This window comes from Narcine bancroftii, chromosome 6, assembly GCF_036971445.1.
Source record: "Narcine bancroftii isolate sNarBan1 chromosome 6, sNarBan1.hap1, whole genome shotgun sequence".
NCBI classification, from domain to species: domain Eukaryota; kingdom Metazoa; phylum Chordata; class Chondrichthyes; order Torpediniformes; family Narcinidae; genus Narcine; species Narcine bancroftii.
This window is the reverse complement of record NC_091474.1, coordinates 5276836-5304553: the sequence shown is the minus strand read 5'-3', so window position 1 is coordinate 5304553 and position 27718 is coordinate 5276836. Positions and strand designations below refer to the sequence as shown.

The 27718-nt window shown below is 41.5% G+C and overlaps 1 protein-coding gene across 1 annotated transcript; it reads left to right on the top strand.

Annotated features, from left to right (window-relative positions):
• Window positions 1–358: 358 nt before the first annotated feature.
• arfrp1 (ADP-ribosylation factor related protein 1) lies at window positions 359–27555 on the top strand. Its single transcript, XM_069883713.1, has 8 exons — window positions 359–520; window positions 7870–7963; window positions 8183–8270; window positions 8582–8664; window positions 20149–20230; window positions 22821–22891; window positions 24334–24434; window positions 27114–27555. Exons 2-8 carry the CDS (start codon window positions 7871–7873, stop codon window positions 27199–27201), a joined length of 606 nt encoding a protein of 201 aa, XP_069739814.1. The 5' UTR covers window positions 359–520; window position 7870; the 3' UTR covers window positions 27202–27555.
• Window positions 27556–27718: the final 163 nt, after the last annotated feature.

The window sequence follows — 27718 nt, the reverse complement described above, 5'->3', positions numbered from 1 at the left end:
CGACTCCCACACATCTTCCTGACTCATCTCCTCATGCAGCCCTGTCTGCACTCTCCTCAGTGCCAGAAGGCCTATTCCCTCAACATGCTGTGGCACCCAACTCCTCAGTCTCCTGGATGAACCACAATCAGCTCTGAGCTCAAGGCATAATCTTGCATTTGAACATTCAATACGGCATTCATCCCGTTCAGAGCAGCTCGCTGCTTCATCACCCCGCGTCTCCTCTCCCTTGCCTGAACGACGTCGGGCCATCTGCTCTGCGCATGTGCCCGGTCGCGGGGGCGTGTGGGTATTGTAGTTCCGGGAGGCGATGGGAAACGACAAAAGCCGGAAGCATTGTACTTCCGGTCAACCCGGAACTGAACGGGTTGGCAGGGCATCAAAGAGCTGCCAAGGGATAGGAAGGTGTGAGAGGTCGGGTCTGTTCTTTGCTTCTGTTCAGCCGAGGGCACCGGGATTCGACAGCTGGACACGTTTCATCTACGATGTAAAAGTTCAACTCTACCCTTTTACGTGCACAGTAAGAGGCATTTGGACGTCAATCACCTTCTTTAGAGTTAGAATGAATAGAGTTCTCTTCCTGGCTGTTTCTATTGGCATAACAAATGCTAAATCAGTACTAAATGGTGATCCTGGATCAACTGTCTTTGAGACTTTGAATCTCGAATTCATTCCCTTTAATTTCAAATCTAGTGTCAACCTGTTGCATTAAATCTTTCCAACTTGTCATCACTCTTCCTTTCTCCAGAATGGAGGACGAAGATTTATGGAGGGGGTAAATGTCCACGTCAGCTGCGGGCTCGTTGGTGGCTGACAAGTCCGATGCGGGACAGGCAGACACGGTTGCAGGGGAAAATTGGTGGGTTGGGGTTGGGTGTTGGGTTTTTCCTCCTTTGCCTTTTGTCAGTGAGGTGGGCTCTGCGGTCTTCTTCAAAGGAGGTTGCTGCCCGCCAAACTGTGAGGCGCCAAGATGCACGGTTTGAGGCAATATCAGCCCACTGGCGGTGGTCAATGGGGCAGGCACCAAGAGATTTCTTTAGGCAGTCCTTGTACCTCTTCTTTGGTGCACCTCTGTCATGGTGGCCAGTGGAGATCTTGCCATAGAACACGATCTTGGGAAGGCGATGGTCCTCCATTCTGGAGACGTGACCTACCCAGCACAGTTGGGGGGGAAAAAAACCACACCAGTGCTGGAGAAACTCAGCAGGTCAAACAGGGCCTTTATGTTACATTACCAACGTTTTAAGTGTGAGCCCTTCATCAAGCTCCAGCCTGAAACGTTGGTGATGTATCTTCACCTTTGCTACAAAAAGGCCCTGTTTTTTTTTCCCACTTAACAACGACGTCAACAGAATCCTGTGTTTTACGCCCATTCTTCCTGACTTCATCAGTTAATATTTCCATAGATTGTCGAAAAAGGTCTAAAAGTTGCTTCATTTCTCCAGAAGATAAAGAAGCCTCTGGACCTTTTTCTGCTTTTTTTTGGGTCTTGATTGTAGGTCGTTCTTGTTCTTTCCTTTGCTTTTCCAGGTCCTCTTCTTGATCACTGGAACTGTGGGTGTCTGGAATCTTTTTTTTTAATTTTCTCTGTTTTTTTGTATGCGCTCCGCACAAACGCGACTCCTCGCGCATGCGCAGAGTCACTTCTTCAGTCGATGTTGACGGCCATTGTCGGATGAGACCTTGTGCAGCAGTGTCTAAGGTCTCCCCGGCTTCTGGCCGCTCTTCTTTGGATGTTACCTTCCAGACAGCTCCAGGATCCTTTCTCAAGGTAGGCCTCTCTTCCTTGTTCCTTTTCTTGCTCGGTTTCTTGTATTGCATCCTTCTTTGGAGGTATTATCATTGACTTTTGTATGTCTTTAGACAATTCTTTCTTATAGTTTCTGTAACTTTTGTAGTCTTTTTTTAATCGCTTTTTCGAGGAGAGCAGTGATTACCAGTCTAACCCCACGTCATCACATGGCACACCCCCTAGATCAAATGTCAATGCAGCCTGGGATGTAATGGGCAAATAGTGATGTGAGGCAAAATCTTGAACAGGATCTGAGCATATTTTATCATAGTAATAAACAGTGTCACATTACATGAAATTTATTTTTGCCTGATGCAAGGCAGGCAGATGCGCCACTGGCAGGAATTTCCTAAGCTCCTCTTACAGTTTTACAGTCAGAGAGCAAGAGTAAAGCAAAAGAGAGTCCCTCCAGAGTCATTGAGTGTCCGTAGATTTGCCTCCAGCACTTCCGCAGCCACACAAAGTCTAGTCCAAACCAATGGCAACCTGAGCAAGATAGTATACTGTCACTTCATTATTGCCATGAGAAACTTGGCTAAAATAGAACACAGTAGCATCTTTGGCTTGGCATTGGGGAATCTTCTGCAGAACTAATAGTACAAAACTTCAACAGCAGAATCTGCTTTAAAAACTGCTAATATTTTGTCTTATTTGTCTAGTTTCCATCCTTACTAGATTTTATTTGAATTAAACAAGAAAGTCTGCAAAGGTTGCGATTGTAGTTCAAAAGTGCTGGAGAAACTAAGTAGGTTATGCAGTGTTCATTATGCAGCAAAGATGATTAACCAACGTTTCAGGGCCTGAGCCATTCATCAAAGTATAAGCAAAAAGCAGGCAGACCCCTAAATAAAATGGTGGTGGGGGCAGGCCCACAGGCAAGACATCATAGAGGGATATGGATGGGAGGGCAGAAGAGTAAAAAATGGGAAGTTATAGGCGGAGGGGAAAGATCTCTGAATGGAGAAGGAAGTGGATTGGGAACTGGAGAAGTTGATGTTAGTGGCATCTAGTTGGAGGGTGCCCAGATGGAATATTAGGTGATGTTCCTCCAATTTGCAGGTGGCCTTAGTTTGACAGTGCAAGAGGCCATGGACAGACATGTCAGCGTGGGAGTGTGGCGTGAAATTGAAATTTTTGGCCACTGGAAGGTTCCTGCTAATGTGGTGGACAGAGCTAAGGTGCTCAACGAAATGATCTCCCAATCTACAGTCAGTCTCTCCGATGTAGAAAAAGCCACAGCGGGTGTACTGGATGCAATCGATGACTCATGCAGATTCACGAGTGAAGTGTTGCTTTACTTCTTTGGGGGGCCTGAATGGTGGTGAGGTGGAGGTGTGGGGATTTTAAAAATTGTAGATTTGATTTGATTTTACATTTTGGAGGGATTTGATGCTCTAGTATCCTGTTTCTTTCTTTAGCCTCGTCTCCTGTATGCTGAGTAAGTAACGTCACCACAATGCCTATACTGTCCTATCTTAACCTAGTCACTTACATTTATTATTCTAGCATTGAGAGTCTGTGATCCAGAGGTCCAAGTTGATAGGAAGTCTAGAATGGAGAGGGGCTTTAGGCGCTGTATGGTGGGGCACACATTGACTCCAGTGTTGTAAATTGCACGGATTGATAAACATTAGTCACTAATTGAAATGTTTACATTGGGAAATGGCTCCAGGTAACTTAAGACCATAAATATATAGGAGTAAAAGTAGGCTATTTAGCCCATGGAGTCTGCTCTGCCACACCATCGTGAGCTGATCCATTCTCCCACGCAGCCCCACTCCCCTGCCTTCTCCCCCCCCCCATAACCTTTGATACCCTGACTGTAGAGATACCCATCAATCTCTGCCCTAAAAACACCTAACGACCTGGCCTCCACAGCTCCCTGTAGTAGAAAATTCTAGATGTTAACCACTCTCTAGCTCAAGAAATTCCTCTGCATCTCTGTTTTAAAAGGGCGCCCTTCAATCCTGAAGTTATGTCCTTGACTCCCCTACCATGGGATACAACTTTGCCACATCTACTCTGTCCAGGCCTTTCAACATTTGAAATGCTTCCCTGTGGTTCCTTCTCACTCTTCTGAACTCTAAGGAGTACAGACCATGAGCTGTTTCTCATATGCTAATTCCTTTATTCTAGGAATCATTGTTGTGAATCTTCTCCTCTAGATAAAAATACCAACATTGCATTCGGCTTCTTCACCACCGATTCCACCTTTAGGCAGCCATTCTCAATGGGAACCCTATGCCCACCCCACCTCCCCGCCAAGAGGGCCAGAGCACATAAGTAAAAGCCTTGTTTCCTTTTCACCTCATGTAACATAAACATTTTTCATGTACTCGGTATGGGTTTAAAAAAATGTGGAAGAAACCAAACCTTGACTGCTTCAAAGGGAAGGAGGCCTATAAATAAGGAGAGCCTTGCGGGGAGGCAGGAGGGTGAGTACAGCTGAAAAACTTTGAGAATGGCTGCTTTGGGGTATCCTGCATGAGGACTCCCATGTCCCTTTGTGCATCTGAATTTTGAATTTTCTCCCCATCCAAGAAATAGCACTTTTATTCTTCCCACTCAAGTTGCATGACTGTACATTTCCAACATTGTATTTCATTTGCCACCTTTTTTTGCCCATTCTCCTAATCTATCTTCTTGTTTCCTCTCACTACCTGTCCCTCCACCTATCTTTGTATCATCGGCAAACTTGGCCGCAAAGCCACTTATTCTGCCTGACCAACATACAATGTAAAAAGAAGTGGCCCCAACAACGACCCCTGCGGAATCATGCTGGCAATTGGTGGCCAACTGGAACAGGATCCCTTTACACCCACTCTCTGTTTCCTGCTCATCAGCCAATGCTTTCTCCTGTAATTCCATGGGCTCTTAGCTTATCAAGTAGCCTGTCAGAGGCCTATTGAAAGTCCAAATGTACAACATCTACTGCATCTCCTTTGTGGTTTCCTCAAAAAAATTGCCATGGGTTGGTCAGCCAAGAATTTCCCAAAGGAAATTGTGCTGACTTTGGCCTATCTTTATCATGCACTTCCAGGTACTCCGTAAACTCATCCTTGACAATTTCCCAACCACAATGTTAGGCTAATAGGTCTATCATTTCCTTTCTGCTGCCTCATGCCCTTTTTAAATATCAGAGTGACCTTTGCAATTTTCCAGTCCTCTGGAACCAGGCCAGAATTTTTTGATTTTTGGAAGACCTTTCTTAATGTCGCCACAATCTATTGCCACTTCTTTCAGAACCCGAGAATGCATTCCAACTGATCTGGGAGATGCATCTTTCAGCTTCCCAAGTATTTTCTCTCTAGTGATTGTGACTGCACTTACCTGTCTTCTCCGACAGCCTTGAAAGTCTGGTATACTTTTCTAATGTCTTCCACAATAACCTTAGTAAAAGCATAATCATGGATGTGCAATTTTGATCTCCAGTGACACTAGGATGTAGTATTTGAAGAAGGGTAAAGCTGTGTATGTGCTGGGTGGGGGATGAAACCTGACTTAAGCTACTCTCAGACTGGAAAGAAGGTGGAGAGGAGAGTATACAAACCTTTTGAGCAAGGTTAGCTATCAATGCTGGAGTTTGAGTGCCCCAGATGGTTATGTAGTGTATCTTTATCTTTTCTATATAAAGTACACTCAAGCGCTGAAGAGCTGGCTCTGAATGGGCAACTAAAGCGGCATCGTCTGCAAAGAGTAGTTCACGGACAAGTTTCTCTTGTGTCTTGGTGTGAGCTTGCAGGCGCCTCAGATTGAAGAGACTGCCATCCGTGCGGTACCGGATGTAAACAGCGTCTTCATTGTTGGGGTCTTTCATGGCTTGGTTCAGCATCATGCTGAAGAAGATTGAAAAGAGGGTTGGTGCCAGAACACAGCCTTGCTTCACGCCATTGTTAATGGAGAAGGGTTCAGAGAGCTCATTGCTGTATCTGACCCGACCTTGTTGGTTTTCGTGCAGTTGGATAATCATGTTGAGGAACTTTGGGGGACATCCGATGCGCTCTAGTATTTGCCAAAGCCCTTTCCTGCTCACGGTGTCGAAGGCTTTGGACGGTGTCGAAGGCTTCAGCGCTTGACGTCCTGCTTTGCGGAAACTGCCAAAATGTTTGGCCTGGAAGTCAGCCTGAAGAAAACTGAGGTCCTCCATCAGCCAGCTCCCCACCATGATTACCAGCCCCCCCACATCTCCATCGGGCACACAAAACTCAAAACGGTCAACCAGTTTACCTATCTCGGCTGCACCATTTCATCAGATGCAAGGATCGACAATGAGATAGACAACAGACTCGCCAAGGCAAATAGCGCCTTTGGAAACCTACACAAAAGAGTCTGGAAAAACAACCAACTGAAAAACCTCACAAAGATAAGCGTATACAGAGCCGTTGTCATACCCACACTCCTGTTCGGCTCCGAATCATGGGTCCTCTACCGGCACCACCTACGGCTCCTAGAACGCTTCCACCAGCGTTGTCTCCGCTCCATCCTCAACATCCATTGGAGCGCTTACATCCCTAACGTCAAAGTACTCGAGATGGCAGAGGTCGACAGCATCGAGTCCACGCTGCTGAAGATCCAGCTGCGCTGGATGGGTCACGTCTCCAGAATGGAGGACCATCGCCTTCCCAAGATCGTGTTATATGGCGAGCTCTCCACTGGCCACCGTGACAGAGGTGCACCAAAGAAAAGGTACAAGGACTGCCTAAAGAAATCTCTTGGTGCCTGCCACATTGACCACCGCCAGTGGGCTGATATCGCCTCAAACCGTGCATCTTGGCGCCTCACAGTTTGGCGGGCAGCAACCTCCTTTGAAGAAGACCGCAGAGCCTACCTCACTGACAAAAGGCAAAGGAGGAAAAACCCAACACCCATCCCCAACCAACCAATTTTCCCCTGCAACCGCTGCAATCGTGTCTGCCTGTCCCGCATCGGACTTGTCAGCCACAAACGAGTCTGCAGCTGACGTGGACTTTTTACCCCCTCCATAAATCTTCGTCCGCGAAGCCAAGCCAAAGAAAGAATAAAGTACACTGTTTTACCTGCTGAGTTTCTCCAGCAATGTATTTTTACTTCAACCTGCAGACTTTTGTGTTTTACTTATTTTAAGGTAGGATTGAGAGGTATAGGAGTGGAGCAGGAAGGATCCACTTATTGAGGGTAAAACTGCATAAAGAAACAAAATATTATACAGTAAAGCCCCTGGTATCTGGCATCTACAGGGATTTGTAGATGCTGGATAAGTGTGTTTTCCGGTTATTTTGTGTTACTTGAATGGACAACTAAAGGCGAGGTGCGCCAATTTTAATCTATTGTATTTTCTTTAACCTCTTTATTTCCCATGATATTTTTGGATCTTTTGTATATTGGGGTTCTGCCTGTCTTCACCAAAATGCAAGTTCAACATCTTTGCTTCTCCGGTATCTAATATGAATTTTAATACAGTGTGGGGACATGATACAGAGAACAGCAGGACCCTTAACAGAATCAATAGGCTGAGTGATTTAGAGGCCCAAGTCTACAATTTCCTGAAAGTAGCCAAACGGTAGATAGGATGTTAAAGACATTGCTCTGCACATAGAACAGTTTTTAGACTAACACCTGCCCATAATTTTAGCCTTGGTTTTGATATTTCCGTGTTGTTACATTAATTTTTTAAAAATCACTTGAACTGGTGTGTATGGTTAACATAGCGGTTAGCGTAATGCTATTACAACACCTTTGATCGGGGTTCAAATCCGACGCTGTCTGCAAGGGTTTTCTTCGTTCTCCCCGTGGGTTTCCTCTGGGTGCACAGGATTCCTTCCACCATTCAGAAATGTACAGGGGTTGTAGGACAATTGGGTGGCAAGAACTTGTGGGTCAAAAGGGCCTGTTACTATGCTGTATGTCTAAATTTACAAATGTGAATATTAAAAAATTAAAAATATAGCCCGTAGGGGTATTTTTCATAGAGCGTTACTTGTATAGAATATATATAATATTTGGAAGGGTAAGTAAACCAGCATTCTTTCCCTGCATTGAGGCACTAATCACTCTGTTAGAACCTCAACATGTTTATTTACAATCAAAATGTTTTTCAGGATGTATACACTACTGTCAGGCCTGTGGAAATACATGTTCCAGAAGGATGAATACTGCATTCTAATCCTAGGATTGGACAATGCAGGCAAAACTGTAAGGTTACATTTATGATTTTTGTTTCTTTAATCTCTGTGGCTAGTAATACAGCAGTAATGGATATCTTGTATTTTAAACCTCTCGTATTTGTATCCAGATACCTTCACCTTGTTGCACCTCTACCCTTCTTCTACTCCCCCCCACCCCGATCAGATAGTGAATTATTAGAGTTTTACTGTCAGGTAATCACTTTTTACTTTTGACCAATGTGTGCAGACCTTCCTGGAGCAGACAAAAACAAAGTTCAGCAGAAACTACAAAGGAATGAATTTATCAAAGATCACTACTACAGTTGGCTTAAACAGTAAGTTTTTGTGTCTGCCTGTAATGTTTTCTAGAAGTATCAACATGTTCATATTGATGGATTATGGCTATGTTTAGAGTTTGAGACATGGCGTAGAATTTTGGCTGAAAAATAGAAGTGAATAAGTTCCAAATCTATATGTCAAAAAATTATTTTCCTGGGAATTCAGCACTGATTAATAACATTAAAGTGCAATATTGTAGTAACAACATGTTCTCATTTTCAGATCCATTGAAGTCATCTATGTGGTATTTATTTTAGTTCTGACTAGTTCATTCTTATTAAAGTCAATTTATTTTTATTTCTTAAAGTTGGCACCATCGATGTTGGTTCAGCTCGACTCATGTTCTGGGATCTTGGAGGGCAAGAAGAACTCCAGTCATTGTGGGATAAGGTATTTTTCCTTTCAAAAATGTTAACCAAATTAGTAATTTCAACTTTTAAGAAATCATGTCAGTTCAAATTGTTGTACGATAAATCATTAAAAATTAGAAAATAGCCATTGAATGATCATACCTTTTAGACAACCAAATGTTTAATTTTGCTAGATTCCAGTTCTGGAAGTTTTTCACAATCAAACTTAATCTCATTCTCATCCAGCATCCATGTGCAGACAAATTCCAGAAGTGGTTTCTAGAATCCTGTCTGAATTCTTTTCATTTTCTAACTTGGAGCCAATTTTGGTGATCTTAAAGCATTTTTTGCTCAGATTAGTTAGTTTGGGTGCTAAGAATACAAATTTTCCTCACAAAACCATTAATGGGAATAGCATTGAGAGATACCTACCATCAATTATGTCATTATAACAACTGCTACACACTTCCATGCTGACATCATATTTTCAACGTAAAGAGATATTAGCCCTTTGTAATGTTCTAGTCCCAGCTCTGTTCACCACATTATAAAAATTGATATAAATAGGCCAGAGAAATTGCAAAAGCAGCTAATGAGCAATGATATCACAACTGAAATCATAGCTATAGGATACATTTTCTCTGGAGAAATGAAGTCTATGGAATGGTTTGATGGAAGTTTTGTTGAATGACCTCTTCGTATTAATCTCTATATAAAATATACAGGCAATTTGCCCTTTATAGGACCTTAGATATGCCTTAATTAAAATGGAGACCTAACATGGTTTAGCATTGAAAGAAAATTGAATTTCTGATTTAAACGATTAAATAAGGTAACCAGTTGATCTTGTTTTACTAAAGTGTCAACATTGGAGTGTTTTAATCAACATTGATAAAATGATGGAGGATCTGGGTTGTACCCTTTTACACATAAGGGTATTGTTTACTTATAGGATTTTTTTTTTAATTTTAAAAACGAATAATTCTATGTGAACGTGCTTCAAACTGACCAGAGTGGAAGTTGGGACCAGCTGGGTTCAAAGTGTACTGAAAAACTTAAATCAAAGTTTGATGTATTTGTTTTATGGAAATAAATAAATAAAAGTTGTTATGGTGACTAACGTCAGCAAAGACTGGACAGAGCTGACTGTGATTTAGATGACATGTGGAACATTTATTGCAAATGCAATTTACTGGATGAGGGCTGTATTTGGATATTGTACTGCAATAATGTTGATGGCATGGAGGTTGATTATAAAATTTATAAATTAGAAAAATTACCAAGAAAGCCATCTGATTCACTGGGACTTGCTTCATATGCCCTCACGTGACTTGGAGTCATTTTGAAGAAACCTAACTAGTTCCTGGATTATGGAATTATTTACTACAAAAAAGGATGAAAGAGAATCTGACACAATTCTTGTCAATTACCCTGATATTGGATCAGGATAGGGCTAATCACAGGCCAGAATAGACCAGAAGGGTTAAAAGAGAGAAGGCTGAGGGGACATCTGATTGAAGTACATAAATGATGATGAGACTGGACAAAATAGTGAGTCAGGATCGTGGATAGAAGAAATGTCAAGCGAGAGGCAGGGAGATGTGAATCATTACTTGGAGAAAAGAAATACAAAGAACAGTTTAGCAATCTGTCTAAATACATTAAAATGACAAGCAGACACAATCCTTAAGATGCAGTATTGGGTGTATTCCCAGGGTAAGGGGAAGCACCCAACTTTGCATTGTTGTTATAATAAATTTTCTTTGTTCTCAAAAACAAAAAAGATGCAGTATTGGTGGGTGGTATTGTTAATGTAATGGTGACAGCTCCATTCGTGACAAAGGTATAGAACAGAGCAGTGACGCAGCAGTTAGATCTATTGTGCAGAACCTGCCACTGGGGTGGATTCTGATCATGGGTACTGTTCCATGCAGTTTTCGGATTTTCCTTGTAACCTCATGATTTCCTCCCATATCCTAAAGCCGGACCCTGTAGAGGTATTACCCTAAGTGTGCGTAGGTGGCAGAAGAATCAATTGTGAGATAAAGGGCAAGTAAGAGAGTATAACTTGCTGGGTTACAAGGAAATAAAAGAGAGAATGGGATTGCTCGGCCAGGAACTGATTCAGACTCGATAAGCCAAATGGCTCCTAAGATTATTTGATAGATTTGAGTATTTGTTATCGTAGTAACATGAGAAATAGGAGCAGGAGTTGGCCATCCGACCTGTCGAGCCTGCTCTGCCATTCAATAAGATCATGGCTGATCTGATGATAGGCTTATCTCCACCTATCTGCCTTTTCTCCATGTCCCTTAATTACCCTACTTTATAAAAATCAGTTAATCCTTGTCATAAATATATTTACCGAGTTAGCCTCCACTGCTTCAGTAGGCAGCAAATTCCATAGATTTACCACCTTCTGGGGAATAGCAGTTTCTCCTCATGTCCATCTGAAATCTACTCTCTTGAATCTTGAGGCTATATCCCTAGTTCTAGTCTCCCCCACCAATGGAAACAATGTATCTAGGAGTTTCATAATTTTATCATTTTCAAGCTGCTAGTTCAACCTGTTTCCAGAACAAGCTATATTTTATGACTGATTGATATCTTTATAATTTAGAAAGGTTTCATTGCTGGGAACGACCAGAAGGCAACAAACAAATGTAAGGTGTTGGCTTTCATATCTAGAGGAATAGAATAAAAGAACATTAGGAGCAGGAGTTGGCCATTTGGCACGTTCGGCTAGCTCCACCATTGAATGAGATCATGACTGATCTGATGATGGGCTCATCTACATTCAGCTTGTGGGATACTCTGTACAATGAGCTACATGGGCTCATAGCACTGCTATCTGGGTAAACTTTGTGTCACAATTTGCTCCCCATCATCAGGTCCTAATGTTTTAAACAGCAAGCCATGCCCCTGAAAATGCTTTCATAGCCAGCTAAGCAAGACTCCTGCATACTAACTGTCAGGTCAATGGATGTGGTTACTGTGAAGCATTCAAAAGCTATCAAAATTTAATTGTCATTAGAAAGCATTGCATTTTACTACTCAAAAAAAGAAAAAGAAGCTCTAGAAACAACTAAAATGTACTTCACTTTTGTCTCAATTAACTGAATAAATTTATATTGTCTGAAATTTGCCTGTTTCTTATTAGAGACTGACCTCTCCATTGAAATGAATAATGTTGCTGGTAATTGTGCAGTTCTCAAGTCTAACCCGGCACAAATTTAGCAGCCAGTTCTTTCATTGTAACTGCAGTGGTTTGACATTCCATCTTGGAACAATTTTATAATTCCGCAGCTGGGCGTCTTTTCAAAATATTGGAACTTAAGTGTCCATGGCCCTAAAGTATTTTGGTTTGTCACCCTACCCAGCTCATAAAAATAAATTGTGCAGCACCAATTTATTGATATAGAGTAAAATCCCCATTTTCTGGTACCTACGGGAATTACAGATACAGGAAATGCAAATTTTCCAGTTGACCCAGACTCATTCTTAACAATGCCTAAATAATACACCTGCATTAGGAATACATTGTTTAAAAGACAAACGACATTGCAAAATATAAAGTAATTTGAAAAAAAATCAGTATTATAGTCTTTAATTATGCAAAGTTCACATTAATCAAATAATTTCCATAACTTACAAAATTTAAATTCAAACTCCAGTTGCTGGCGCTGTAACAGTGTTCAGCTAACCGCTACACTAACCATACTGCCATTATAATTAACCCCCCCCCCCACCCCACCAAAGTTTACAGATAAAGCCTTACTAATATAATACTAATAAAAAATAAAGCCTCTTACTAGGCAGGGATAGGGAGACAGTTTGGGGGAATCCCCCCAGTGGCGAGCGGCACCAGCCGGCTCTTCATCCAGGGCGCCACCATTTTATTCAAACACAACTTTATTGAAACTTTATTCAAACAGCTGCTGTTGGCAAAGCACAATCAGAGCACTCCACTGGCTGAATGTTTGCTCCCAAAGAGTTGTGTGTTGCTTCAGAGAAAGTTTACAATTTTAAATTTTTATTTAAAACCTTTTTTTTTAATGTTTATTTTTTTTATTTATTTTCTCATTTTTTTTCCACTGCTAGTTGTTTGAGTTTTGGTTGATTGAATGCCAGATAATGGGGATTTTACTACACTGAAAATAACCTTGTCGTTTGTATGCATTTGCATGTTTTGAACGTTAGTCACTGTGACATTGTAGGCATTTATTTGCACAGGAAATTAATATGTTACATTATATTAAAATTTCCATGCATTTGATAGTGTGCAGGACATTTTCAAAGTTAAAGATAGATGGAGAATAAATAATTCCTGTTTAATGTGGGGATTGTTGTAAAGATTTCTGCAGTGGCAAAATGAGAATAAATCTTGTATAATTTTATAGAAATAAACTAGTTTTTTAGTAAGGAAAACTTGTTTTAAAAAAAAAACTCCTTCACTTTGACCAAGGTTTAACCTGAGGTAGTTTCGAGACCAAAATATAAAAGTATCAAAGGCAGTTCAGGGAAAGGAACTTTCTTAAATTCAAGATTCTTTTATTGTTATGTTATAAAATAGAATTGAATTTGGTCTCCCGTAAGGCAGACAAAGATTCGCCGTGTCAAAATTACCCTGGTGCCCCTTACAATCGGAAAAGATTCACAAGCATTATTGTCATGTAAAATTACATTTAGAATGTAACGTATATTAAATTCTTTAACTTTTTCTACTGCAAGCACCCCCCCTCCCCCACACACATAAATGAGGCCCCAGTGAAAAACAAACTCACTACCCCTGGTTGACAAGGCCAGTGCTCTGACCACTGAACTATCGGAGAATCCTTTCAGAGTTACTGAGTGCCCGTCGATCCCGTAGCCTCTGCAACCACATAGACTTTAGTCCAAACCGTCAGCAATCCAAGCTCCAGATCTAAACCTCTGACACAATCAGGAAACCTTCAGCGCCAGAGGCCCTCGGGAACCCCTCCTGCCTCTGCACCCTGTCGCGTTCCAGTTCTGATAACAAGTACCCCTTCAGCGAGTCTCCAGCAGTCTGCAGCCTGGTTTGACACCTTTGACCGTGTCGCCAATGGCCTGAAGCCTGCATGGGTTCCTTGCCTTGAGTTACCAACAGCTCACCACCTGTGTGTTTTGCAGCCGCATAGCCCCTCAGTGATCCGCTGTCAAGGTCACCATCCCGTGGGGACATCACTTCTGCTTCTCAAACAGGGAGTTTTCTCTCCTTTTTCTGGTGGCCTGCACTAGTCCTCTGCTCCCCCGGAGACTGCATCCTCTGAAGGTTGCATCCAGCACAGGTGCTGCCATCTTGGGCCTTGACCCCACGGTTGCAGGATTTTAAAATAAAATGACATCTGTTCCTTTAACAGGCCTTAACATTCCTACACTGTCGGTAGTAGGACTGGGCCGTAGAACCCTGCAGAAGAGCACTGTCTCCGCTCTTCACTCTCGCTGGGTCCACACCAGTGGCAGTGCTGCCATTTTATAAAAAGCTCACAACCTTCTCTCAGTAGTACGATATTAATTAATGCAGGGTCAAAACGATCTTCAATAATAAAAAAATTATTTCCCTGTTTTACCCACATTCCTTCTTGCAAACATGGCATTTGAACATTTCAATGAATCTTCAATAATAATCTGAAATCCTGATATGCCATAGATATGGACCACACAAGTGTTATGCTAATACTGGGCTTTTATTAACAAACTATAACCACCACTCAGACAGCTCCAAGAAAAGTGCAGAGAACAAAACAAAGGACTCTATATCACCTTTGTTGACCTCACCAAAGCCTTCGACACCGTGAGCAGGAAAGGGCTTTGGCAAATACTAGAGCGCCTCGGATGCCCCCCAAAGTTCCTCAACATGGTTATCCAACTCCACGAAAACCACAAGGTCAGGTCAGATACAGCAATGAGCTCTCTGAACCCTTCTCCATTAACAATGGCGTGAAGCAAGGCTGCGTTCTCGCACCAACCCTCTTTTCTATCTTCTTCAGCATGATGCTGAAACAAGCCATGAAAGACCTCAACAATGAAGACGCTGTTTACATCTGGTACTGCACGGATGGCAGTCTCTTCAATCTGAGGCGCCCTCAAGCTCACACCAAGGCATAAGAGCAACTTGTCCGTGAACTACTCTTTGTAGACGATGCCGCTTTAGTTGCCCGTTCAGAGCCAGCTCTTCAGCGCTTGACGTCCTGTTTTTCGGAAACTGCCAAAATGTTTGGCCTGGAAGTCAGCCTGAAGAAAACTGAGGTCTTCCATCAGCCAGCTCCCCACCATGACTACCAGCCCCCCCACATCTCCATCGGGCACACAAAACTCAAAACGGTCAACCAGTTTACCTATCTCGGCTGCACCATTTCATCGGATGCAAGGATCGTCAACGAGATAGACAATAGACTCGCCAAGGTAAATAGCGCCTTTGGAAGACTACACAAAAGAGACTGGAAAAACAACCAACTAAAAAACCTCACAAAGATTAGCATATACAGAGCCGTTGTCATACCCACACTCCTGTTCGGATCTGAATCATGTGTCCTCTACCGGCATCACCTACGGCTCCTAGAACGCTTCCACCAGCGTTGTCTCCGCTCCATCCTCAACATTCATTGGAGCGACTTCATCTCCAACATCGAAGTACTCGAGATGGCAGAGGCCGACAGCATCGAATCCACGCTGCTGAAGATCCAACTACGCTGGGTAGGTCACGTCTCCAAAATGGAGGACCATCGCCTTCCCAAGATCGTGTTCTATGGCGATCTCCACTGGCCACCGTGACAGAGGTGCACCAAAGAAGAGGTACAAGGACTGCCTAAAGAAATCTCTTGGTGCCTGCCACATTGACCACCGCCAGTGGGCTGATCTCGCCTCAAACCGTGCATCTTGGCGCCTCACAGTTCGGCGGGCAGCAACCTCCTTTCAAGAAGACCGCAGAGCCCACCTCACTGACAAAAGACAAAGGAGGAAAAACCCAACACCCAACCCCAACCCACCAATTTTCTCTTGCAACCGCTGCAACCGTGTCTGCCTGTCCCGCATCGGACTTGTCAGCCACAAACGAGCCTGCAGCTGACATGGACATTACCCCTCCATAAATCTTCGTCCGCGAAGCCAAGCCAAAGAAGAGAGATAACCACCACTAAACTGGCCAGTGGGAAAGCATCTCCATCTCTTATACCAGTAGGGTGGAGTATCTCTGCAGCCATAGCCAATAGCAAGAAGTCAGTATAATACCTCCCCCCCCCACCCCCATTACATCACAACATTCACCCCCCCAAAAAAAACGGACCAATTTTAATAAAATACAATAATGGCAAAAGCAAAAAAAAAAAAATTACGGAAGATCAAGGGTTACAAACAATTATTGAGAATGAAAACAGGCTGTGAGCCTAAAATAATACAGGGCGACTCCGCTCACTGTGATCATGGCTGAGATTAGAAATAGTCATATCAGAGTCTCTGTGGAGGCTTTGAGATTCGTGTTGATCTTCGTAAGGGCACAGATGGAGGAGACTTACCTCTGACCGAAGGACTTCTGACGCCAGGTGTGGAAGGGAGTGGAGAGCACGGGGAAAATCCCATGAAGAGCGTATTCTTCCTCAACTGTTTCTCGTGATGGCGAGGGTAGTGGAAGAGTCAGATCAGTGGAAGGGCTAGCAGGCTGTAGACCAGGCGAAGCTAGATCCCTAAGGGAAGCAGTGTTCTTTCTTTCATCAAGAAAAATAACGTGAGCATACTGTGGATTAGCATGAAGCAGTTGAACACGCTCTACAAGCGGGTCAGCCTTGCTGGGTCTAATATGTTTTCTTATAAAACTTTTCCAGTCTTATCCAAGTCAGCAAGGTCAATCCAGGTTTCAATTTTCTAGGGAAAACAAAAAGTCATTGGTGGAGAGTCTCATTGGTAGCTGTACACAGCCGTGTACGGATAGAATTCAATGCTTCTGGCAGCACATCTCGCCAGCGACTGGTGGGGAGACCTTTTGATTTTAGCGCTAGAGTGATAGCTTTCCAGATTGTACAGTTACTGCGCTCCACTTGACCATTACTGTGAGTTATAGCTTGTGGTATGACTCGTAGCTATCCCCCTATCAAGAAGGTATTACCAAGGTTCAGAACTCATGAAAGCTGACACCCTGTCACTATGAATGAAGTTAGGATAACTGAAAATACTAAAAATCATATCAAGACATTAAATAACAGAACAAGCAGAAACGTCAGCACATGGTTTAGCGAAGGGGAAACGAGAGAATTCATTAATGTTAAGGAAATAGGAACTCTTATTTGAGGGTAGTGGTCCTTTAAAATCTATGCTGAGGCATTCAAATGGTCTAGACGCCTTAATCATTGTGGAAGCAAAAGGTTTGTAATAGCATGGTTTACACACTGCACAGACAGGATGCTCGTTAGTTAGTTTCTTGATGTCTTCTAGTGAGCACAGCAAATTGAGGGACTTCACATAATGATAAAAATCTAGTGACTCCTGGGTGACATAATTCATTGTGAAGGCATTTCAAATGGTCTAGCTGCAGACTTGCACAGGTCATGCGAGAAAGTGCGTCCAGAGGGTCATTGAATTTTCCTGGGCGATAGAGAATATCGTAATCAAAAGTAGAAAGCTCAATTCACCAATGCCTGATCGTTAAACATGTAGGCAACAGATTTTTGATCAGTCAGCAAAGTAAATTTCCTTCCAGCTAAGAAGTGTCTCCAATAGCGAATGGATCCTACAATAGCTCGCGTTTTCTTTTCGATAGAAGATTGCCCGTGTAATGTCTGAGAGAAAAAGGCCACCGGTCTACCAGCTTGATTTAGCAAAGCTGCTAAGGCCCAATCTGACACATCAGATTCTACTTGGAATGGTAAATCCCCATCAATAGCTGACACTGTCGCCTTGGCTATATCCTGTTTGATGTTTTCAAATACACGGAGGGCTTCTTCAGACAGCAGGAGACTAGTAGTTTCAAACAGTGAACGCGCTTTATCTGCGTAGTTGGGCACCCAATGAGCGTAATAAGCAACGCTTGAGGGACTTTTGTGTCACAGGTGGGGATTGCTCCATGAATGGTCTCATTCTCTCTGGTCACCTGGAGAAATTTTTGTAAGTTCTAATTATGATCATTTAAGTCCTTGCCACATTGTCCAGATAAGGGTAGGTGGCTTGCAAGTTTTGAGCGTCTACTAGCTTATCCATCTCCCTTTGGAAAACGGATGCACCGTTGGTAACTCCAAAGGGACTCTTTTAAACTGAAAAAGTTTGCCATCTGCCTCAAAAGCAGTAAAAACTGCCTTTCACCTTTGTGAATAGGCACCTGATGGTAAAGCTGATTTCAGATCAATTGTAGAATATATTTTGTATTGTACAATCTGGTTTACCATGACTGAGATACAAGGCAGGGGATAAGCATCTAGTTGCATAAATCTGTTTATAGTTTGGCTGTAGTCCATGACCATTCTAGGTTTCGCGCCATTTTTAACGACTACACGGTGACGACTACACCAAGGACTTGTACTGGGTTTGATTATTTTTTTTTTCTCTTTCAATAAACAAATAACCTCGCCCTTAATAAAGAGACTGTCCTCTTTGCTATATCGCCTACTCTTTGTAGCTATAGGCTTACAATCCAGGGTTAGTTTGGTAAAAAGATGTGGAGGTTTAATCTTTAGAGTTGATAACCTGCAAACAGCCTCTTGGGAAACTGTGATCGATGGTAATGGGCTGTTAAATGCCAATATGATACTTTTCATTTGGCATTGAAAATCTAATCCTAAAAGCATTGGAGTGCACAGGCTGGGGAGCATGTGCAATTTGAAGTCTGTATATTCATTTCCCTGTACCTTCAGGATTATTTTACAGCAACTTATAACATCTCGTTTTAGTCCAGAACAAGCCATAGAAATTTTGCGCTTAGATGGAGACAAGGTAAGATACAGGGCGCTAGCAGTCATAGAATATAGCTATCAGTACTGCCAGAATCGAACAAACAGTCAATAGGCTCCCTGTTTACCTCCACCTTCATCGTGGAATGCTTCAAGTTGATTAATCATCATGGATGTTAGAATAGGGTCTCCCCACGGTGGCGATCTGTCGGAGTTCACCACGTCGCTAGCAGTTCCACTTATGATTTCAGGAGTAGAAGGAGAGAGAGAGGAGAGCTAAATTAAACATTGTCTCTCCAGGTCAACATAGCAGTGTTGCGGTGGCGCCCCTGCATATTAGTAGCGCTGAGCGCTGAGCGCTGCTTCTTCTTCTTATTCTTCAACTCACGGCGTGAGGTAGGCGAGGACTCTCACGCACGGCAGGCTCTGGCCCAGTGCCCTCACTTTCCGCAGTTGGCACAATTGACCTACCGCGCAGGGCACTGAGAGCGAACGTGCATCTCTCTCTCTCTCTCTCTCTCTCTCTCTCTCTCAAGGGCTTTAGCATTTTGTAGTGCAACCCTAAAGGTCTTCGCTTGTTGTAGAGCAGCATTAAAGGTCAGGCCCGGGGTGTCCAGTAGGCGATGCCTGATGTACCCTGACTCCAATCCACTTATGAATGTGTTCAGCATCAGAGATTCTCAGTGAGCTTCAGCCGTGACAGCAGCGCAAGCACAGGCTCTGGATAGCCCTTTTAGTGCGAGCACGAAAGCATCTTCGCTCTCTCCAGCTTGTTGTCTTCAAGTGTGAAGCTGATGTCTTGTGAACAAAGTGTTTTGTGGCAGATCATAATAGGTGCGGAGGAGATTCAGTGCGTTCTGGTAGACAGCTGTCTCCCTAACCACGGAGTAGGGCACTTCTCCAAGATAGTCCATTTTTGCTGCATCTTGCACAACATTGTTCACTCGCATGCAAGCTTCAAAACACTGGAGCCAGTGGTGAAAAATTTCTCCAGCTCGGGTGGCAGCTTGAACTATCTCGAGTCTTCCAGGTTTCAGGGAAGTATCCATGATTGAGAGTCTATTTATAAAATTAATATGCCATAGATATGAACCAGGCAAGTCTTATACTAATACTAGGCTTTTATTAACAGACACCTCATTGACAAAAGGCAAAGGAGGAAAAACCCAACACCCAACCCCAACCAACCAATTTTCCCCTGCAACCGCTGCAACCGTGTCTGCCTGTCCCGCATCGGACTTGTCAGCCACAAATGAGCCTGCAGCTGACGTGGACATTTACCCCCTCCATAAATCTTCGTCCGCGAAGCCAAGCCAAAGAAAGAAGAAGATAACCACCACTAAACTGGCCAGTGTGAAAGCATCTCCATCTGTTACACCAGTAGGGTCGAGTATCTCTTCAGCCATAGTCAATAGCAAGCAGTCAGTATAATATGCCCCCCCCCCCCCCCAATTACATCATCACAAATCCAAAACTTAAATTTTACAAAATTGTGAGATAATGGTTTTGTCAATATATCTATCAGTAAATTACTTTGAGCAATAAAAGATTGGAAACAATGGCTACAAAATCAGTTATATCTGTATTGTTGACGAACTGCAGTATTTAAACAACATTCTCTTTTTTAGTATTATGCAGAATCCCATGGTGTAATATATGTAATTGATTCAACTGATGAAGAGAGATTGACTGAATCAAAAATAGCTTTTGGTATGTACCACACAACAATGAAAATCTTGATTTCCAAGAAAAATCTTTTAAAGCCTCTTCTATTTCAGGTGAATGTAAGAAATCAATTTGCAAAAATGGATAATTCCCACAAAAACTGAGCCAATAATTCCCCATGGAAATACCAACAAATTCTAACTTCCAATAAGTGCATAATACTGTAATTACTTGCCATTTCATGGTTATTTTCTATTTTTGAAGTCCAATAGTTCAAAGAAATGATGACCTTTTTTTTAACACTTGCATTGGAGAATCTACATGCCAGCTCAAATAGGAGAATGAGTTTATTGTCATACACACATGTACATCTGCACTGAAATTCTTACTTCTTGCAGCCAAATCGGAAGGAAAAAAGCAGAAAGAATCTGGACTGATTGTGGATTTGCAGGCAGTCCTTTTAAAATTCAACTTTAAGGAGAGATGAACAGATAAATTTTGACACTTTATTCATTAGCAAATACAGCCTGGTTCATTTATCAAAATGAGCAGGTTGACAGAAAAATAAGGCAACACTTGACAAAAATGTAAACATCAAATTTTTTCACTACAAATAAAGAGTGTGTAATGCTTGATATTATGTTTAAAGATGAACATTGTAAAAGAAAAATACAGAATACAAATTAATTTCTTTGTGATAAGATTACCTGTTTAAATGTGGTCGCTTGAGGTTGCTGCGGCACTTCTAATGCATACACTTGTACACAAAAGCCATCGGAGGGCAGCAGCAATCATCAAAGACCCACATCACCCAGCACACGCTCTGTTCTTTCTGCTACCATTAGGAAAGAGGTCTAGATTTCACAAGACTCGCGCCACCAGGTTCAGGAACAGTTGCTCCCCCTCCACCATCAGACTTCTTAACAAACTCAATCAGGGACTCATTTAAGGACTCTTACTTCTGCACTTGATATTTAATACTCTCTGTAGGGCACAGTTTATTATATCTCTTATTTGTTTACATGTGTACATGGTGTACAGATTTTTTTTTTGCACGACCAATAAGTGGCAATTCTGCCTCCCCTGAAGGAAAAAGAATCTTAGATGTGATATCATGTATGTACCCTGACAATAAATCTGAAATAATAATTCTAATATAGAGATTGTTAATAAATGTGTCAATGTTCATAGTGTTAAGGCATTTGCTGAATCCAAGTATGACTCAGCAATTAATCACATACCAGCAAAGCTACTTCCATACTTAAAACAATTCTATTTAAATAAAAGGGGAAGTGAATACATGACAAATTGAGGCACCTTCTCCAGAAGGGCAAAAAACCAGGAACTCTCTTAAATGTCATGAACACTTTACGTGCACTGTACATAAAATCGATCTGTTACTCACTGCAATGAGGTCAATAAGGTTGATTTGACATGAGACATATCCAGTAATGTTAGGAATCTGGATGGGAATAGTTTGTCAGAATATGCAGGCTTGTAAATGGAAAATTTTAAAACTATGCAGACTAATTTCTTGTTAAGAACCCTGTCATGACGGAATGAATCCAAGCCCAGATCCTAAAAATGATGGGTTGCATGCTATATTAGCATCATTTCAAGAGGAATAGCGTATAAGAGTAAAGAGGTGTTGATGAGGCTCTATGGGGCACTGGCGAGGCCTCATTTGGAGTACTGTGTGCAGTTTTGGGCCCCCTACCTAAGAAAGGATGTGATGTTGGAGAGGGTACAGAGGAGATTTACTAGGATGATTCCCGGAATGCAAGGGCTAATGTACGAGGAGCGTTTGGCAGCTCTTGGGTTGTATTCATTGGAGTATAGCAGAATGAGAGGAGATCTCATAGAAGCTTTTTGTATTTTGAAAGGATTAGATAGAGTAGATGCGGGTAAGATGTTTCTCTTGGTGGGTGAATCAAGTCTGAAAATTAGAGGCTATCCATATAAAACAGAGATTAGAAAGAACTTCTTTAGCCAGAGGGTCGTGGATCTGTGGAACTCACTGCCACATACAGCAGTGGAAGCCAGATCACTAGGAGTATTTAAACAAGAAATAGACGAGTATCTCATTAGTGAGAGCATCAAGGGATATGGGGAAAAGGCTGGAAATTGGAACTAATGTAGCGTAGCTTAGTGTAGATTTATGGAACAGATTCAATGGGCCTGGAGGCCTGCTTCTGTTCCTTTATCTTGTGAACCCATTCCAACATCTAGTTCCTGGAGCAGACAGGACAGAAGTATAAAAGTGGATTAAAGCAGCTATTGTAAATGGGGGGGCCAGAGCACATTTAAGGAGAGGGGGGCACAGACTCAAATCAGAAAATATTTGTTATGTTTTTTCACTTAGTTGGTAATAGTACAGAAGAAACCAACTAAACTTGACTGGTTCACAGGGAAGGGACCCCAAAAACGTTGAGCAGAGTCCTAAGTGGGCCATAGCCAAAACAAAGGTTGAGAATGGCTGCCTTAAAATACTGCAAGTATATCGGGGCTTCTCCTTTTGCATTTTGAAAATGATATGATTGCTGCTTCTTGGACACTTGGAAATGTGTGAGGTTTCTATTAAACTCCACAGCTCTAAATGGATTGGTGTTTTTGAGCATTTATTTTTACTCCACAGAGAAAATGATCACAAGTGAAGTACTTGAAGGAGTTCCATTGTTGGTGTTGGGTAACAAACAAGATATTGAGGTATTTTTCTTGTTGTCATAATTACTCAATATTTTCTTTTATGTCTTTTTCTGAATGACAACATTTGTCTTCAAAACTCTACACAACTTAGACATACAGCCCATGAACCTGTGTTGCCCAATTACACCCAATTGTACTACAACCCCGGTATACTTTGAAGGGTGGGAGGAAACTGGAACACCTGGAGGAAAAGGTGCCGACTTCTTACAAAGAGCGGCAGATTCAAACCCCAGTTCCTGGCACTGTAACAGAGTTGCGTTAACCGCTACCCTAATCGTGCCACCCGAAGGTCTTGCGTTATCTTTCCAGAGTGTTTGGGATCTTATTCCGTTCCAATGCACAGAAGCTAAGAATTATATTGCCCATTAATGCTTATGCTTTTTTGTGAAGGATAGTTATGAACAACTTAATTCTAGTTTAATTCTGTTATTTCTCAAATTGCCCGTTTTGGTCAGGATGTTGACAATTCTGACTTCTCCCTCAAATGGTCACATATCACACGCGAGCTGGTTAAACAAAGACCTAATCCAAATTTGTTTTTAGACTTTGGGCAGCAAACAGGAACATTACTGTAGTTTTATTACCACATGTTCCCCATGCTCTATAGTCAGAGGCTGACAGGTGCACTGACATGACAAAGATCAGATGATTAAGCACAGTTGAAACCAAATCAAATAACGAGATCTTTATAGTTTGTGTTGACTGTCAGACACCAAAGGAACCTTTGACCTTCTAAAGGGAAGGTTATTGTTCAACAAACTACATCTTCACAAATCAAAATAAGTTGCATAGAATGTTTGAATTGAATTACTTGCCACCCAACATTTTAGGTCCTTTCACACTGCCCTGAAAGATGGCAATTAACCACCTTTTTACCATTTCACTTACCTGTATGAACACGACGAACACGGGATGGGGGGTCATTTTCATCCTGGTACTTACCTGCCAAGGTAGGAAGTATCAGAGCTAATGTGTTTTGCATCAGCTCCAGTGTAAATGTCACACTGAACTGACTTTTCTCCAATCTGACCTGGCTTTAAACAGGCAGCAGTGTTCTTGTGAGTGAGCTAGTTGTCTGAGTGGGTTTCTCTCCAGTGCTTTGGTCTTCTCCCACATTCCAAAGTTGGTGAGTTAATTGGTTCCATGGGTGTATTTGGGCAGCATGGGTTTGTGGGATGGAAGCACCTATTACCGGAGCTCCAAGTTAAAATTTAAATTAAAATGAACTGAACCATATGAACATTTAGAGAGAAAAATACCAAAAACTGGAATTTATTCAATGCAATAAATATCTTTTAAGTTTACAATTCATATTCGTGTGGTGCATATATTATATATTCTCTCTGTCTTGATCTGATTAAGTTATCCTTAATTTTTCTCTTTTTGCAGCTTGAGCTCATTTAGCTGATCATTAATGCTTTGTTCTTTCCTGTAACTGGTAGACCTGCCTCTCAGTTGGAGACATAAAAACAGCTTTTAGTGAGTGTGCTTCAAAAATTGGGAAGAGAGACTGCTTGGTACAACCATGTTCAGCACTTACTGGGTAAGTAAGTTCTTGTTCATAGTACATTGGGAAGAGAGACTGCTTGGTACAACCATGTTCAGCACTTACTGGGTAAGTAAGTTCTTGTTCATAGTACATTGGGAAGAGAGACTGCTTGGTACAACCATGTTCAGCACTTACTGGGTAAGTAAGTTCTTGTTCATAGTACATTGGGAAGAGAGACTGCTTGGTACAACCATGTTCAGCACTTACTGGGTAAGTAAGTTCTTGTTCATAGTACATTGTAGGATTGAGATTGAGGACATAAGTACTTACACTCACTATGTAAAATGTGAAGATTTATTCAAGATGAATTTCAAGATTAATGATTGTCATCTTGGGTGTGGGCAAATGGTTGATGGAAGAGGAAAGAAATCCATTGAGCTACCTCTACAGTAAAATCCCTGGTATCCGGAATTCAAGCAAACGGCACCCTCCAGCTACCAGCAAAAGAATCGTCGAAAATAAAAATAAATAATAGGTTAAAATACATTCATTTAAAATTGTAAAAGTAAATGTTCTCCGAAGTAACAGATAAATCTTTGGTGAAAATGGGAGCAAATATTTAGCCAGCTGAGTGCCTTAAGTCATGTTTTGCTCATAGCAGCTGTTTGAAGAGTTTAAATAGGATTGTGTTTGAATAAAATGGTGTCGCCCAGGATGAGGAGCTGGTTGATGCCACTCACCGTTGGAGTGACTCTCTTAAAATGTCTCCTTATCCCTGCTTAGTAAGAATTGCCCCAGCCAGAGGCTTTATCTGTAAACTTGGGGGAGGGTTTAATTGTCTATAATGTTATTGTTTGTCTTTTGAGCAGCTCTGTGGAGGGGGATGAAACTGTAAATGCAGCGATAGTTAAATATTTTCAAAGAATGTGACTGAAATGCTTTAAGGTTTCTATATTCATGCAAGTGAAGTTTGTTCATTGTAAGAACAGAATAGTATTTTTGTCTTTTAAACTGTTTATTGTTAATGCAGATGTATTAGTTAGTCTCAAGCAACTGGAAAAGTTTTTACTATACTAAGTAAAAATAACAACACTGTGCACTTCTATAGATGGCCTATAGAAGGTGTTTAAATGCAATTTCTGCAGGTATTTATTTGGACACAATTACAATTGTTCTTTTTGTTATTAAACTTATTTAAAATTATCACAATTAAAATTGCTCCAGGCTACCATCTCTAAACAGTATCATAGTATATACAGTATCGTAGTATTATACAGTCCTGGTTTCTAAATGTTTGATTATTTGTGCTGGTTTATGATAAATTTTATTTTTTGGGGCAATATGCAAGTATCTGAGAATGGAAACTCCAGAAAGAACCATTCACAAAACCAAGGCAATTGTTGTCCAGATTGTTCTGCGCTACATCAACAAAATTATTTGAGTTTTGCTAACAAGTCCTAGTGTCCTAGTTACAAAATGGTAACTATAAGAAGTTGCAAAACTAATGAGAGGGTAAAGTTTCAAGAAAACTTGAGACTAATTTCAGGAAATTTTTAGAGCAATTAATATGCTGAGTTCTGGATTCTGCAGTGTAGGCAAAACTCAAATAATTTCAGAAGCAACTGGATGTTACAAACAAGGTTGTATCCTTTCTGGATGATTCTTTATCTAAATTTATTTCATCACATTATTGAACATGCTGCAGATTTTCTTTGGTGGATGGGAGGAAAGGAAATCATGGGATCCATTGTCGGTGAGGGCAAAATAACACGTTTTGTGTGTGGCTCATTTGTGTTTGGTCTATGCATTCAGACCCAGATGAAGTCACAGGGATGTGTTAAATTATCACTTCATTTTTTGATGTGTTGATGAATATTTTAAGACCAGCACAAAAACAATGTATCTGATCCCAACAACACAGTGGCACCAAGTAGAATAACTGTTCCTCTACAACCCCATTGCAGTCTGTATGGAGTTTGTTTGTTCTTCCTGTAACTACAAGTTTCTTCCATATGCTCCAGTTTCTCCCCGTGTCCCAAAATAGATGGGTTTTTGGAATAATTGGGAGGTGTAAACTGCACCTTATGTGTAGACAAGTGGCAGAATCTGGGAGGGTGGGGTAATCGAAGGGAATGTAGGGAGAATAAAAGTAAGAATTGGAACAAAAGTGAGTAGAACAAGGGCCTGTTTTTCTGTGCAATGCCACGAATTGTTCTGACATGTTAATTTTGCAGTTTCTGCAAAAGATTGAAAAGGTATTCAATTAATGTGATGTAGGATACTAAAATAAATGTCCACTGCATTTATTAGATTTTCTCCTTCCTTGCTCATGTCCCCAAAAATGATCAAATATCTGAAACAATGGAGGAATTATTAAATAGGATGTCAATACTTGCTGGAAATGCACAGCAAATATGAAAGCAAAGAACACAGAATAGTACAGCTCTTTGGCCACAAATGTCAGTGCCAAACTTGGTGCCCGAATTAAACTAAAATTCTGCTGCTAGCACTTGATATGTATCTCTCCAGTTTCTTCATCTGTGAAAGAAAAGCAGAGTTAGTCAGAACCCTTCTTCAACCTTCAATGAGATGCTTTTTTTGGTGGGGGGTGCATGGGGAAGTGAACAGATTAGCACATACAAAGTGCCGCAGTTTTCCTGTAATTGATTTTCGTCATTGAATGTGTCCTGATATTGTTCTTTAACCAATTTACACATTTTGTTTTCTTGTTAGGCAAGGAGTAAATGATGGCATTGAATGGATGGTCAAATGTGTGATTAGGAACATACACAGACCACCAAGGCAAAAGGACATCACATGAAGCACTCCTCTCAAATGTCGGGCAAGACACAACATCTCCTGTTTGATCCGAAGTCGGAGTTCAACCAGTTCTTTGAATCTATAACTTACAAGCAACACCACACTTGAAAATAATCTGACTGTGTCTTGCCACATTGAATTTTGTTTTAAATTTCTTCCTTCACCCATCCTTTGCTTTCATTTAATGGGTTTCTGTCTCTTTGTAAATATTTTAGTGCCCATTGGAACATAAGTGGAGCAAGTTCAATTCTGTCATAATGGATGTCCCCATTTCAGAAAAAGCCTTTCCTCTCACCCCCTTTTTTCCCCTCAAGCTCTCAGACACCAAGTGATTAAAAGGTGCAGATAAAAAAGATCCAGGTTTTATATTATATTTGTTCAACTATCCCAATATAATTGGAGTAAGTTTGGGAGCATGAAAACTAATTTCATCGCCCCTGGTCAGGGTTCAGATTTTCTCCAAAAATAAACTTTATTCACAATAAAATATGCACATGCACACAGTTGCAAGGTCATTT

Excerpts from the sequence above, each read along its gene's own strand:
- arfrp1 (XM_069883713.1), top strand. The coding sequence starts at position 7,871 with ATGTATACACTACTGTCAGGCCTGTGGAAATACATGTTCCAGAAGGAT. Across the intron at positions 22,892-24,333 it reads GTAACAAACAAGATATTGAG|ACCTGCCTCTCAGTTGGAGA; the intron begins GTATTTTTCTTG and ends TGTAACTGGTAG. Across the intron at positions 24,435-27,113 it reads CCATGTTCAGCACTTACTGG|GCAAGGAGTAAATGATGGCA; the intron begins GTAAGTAAGTTC and ends TTTTCTTGTTAG.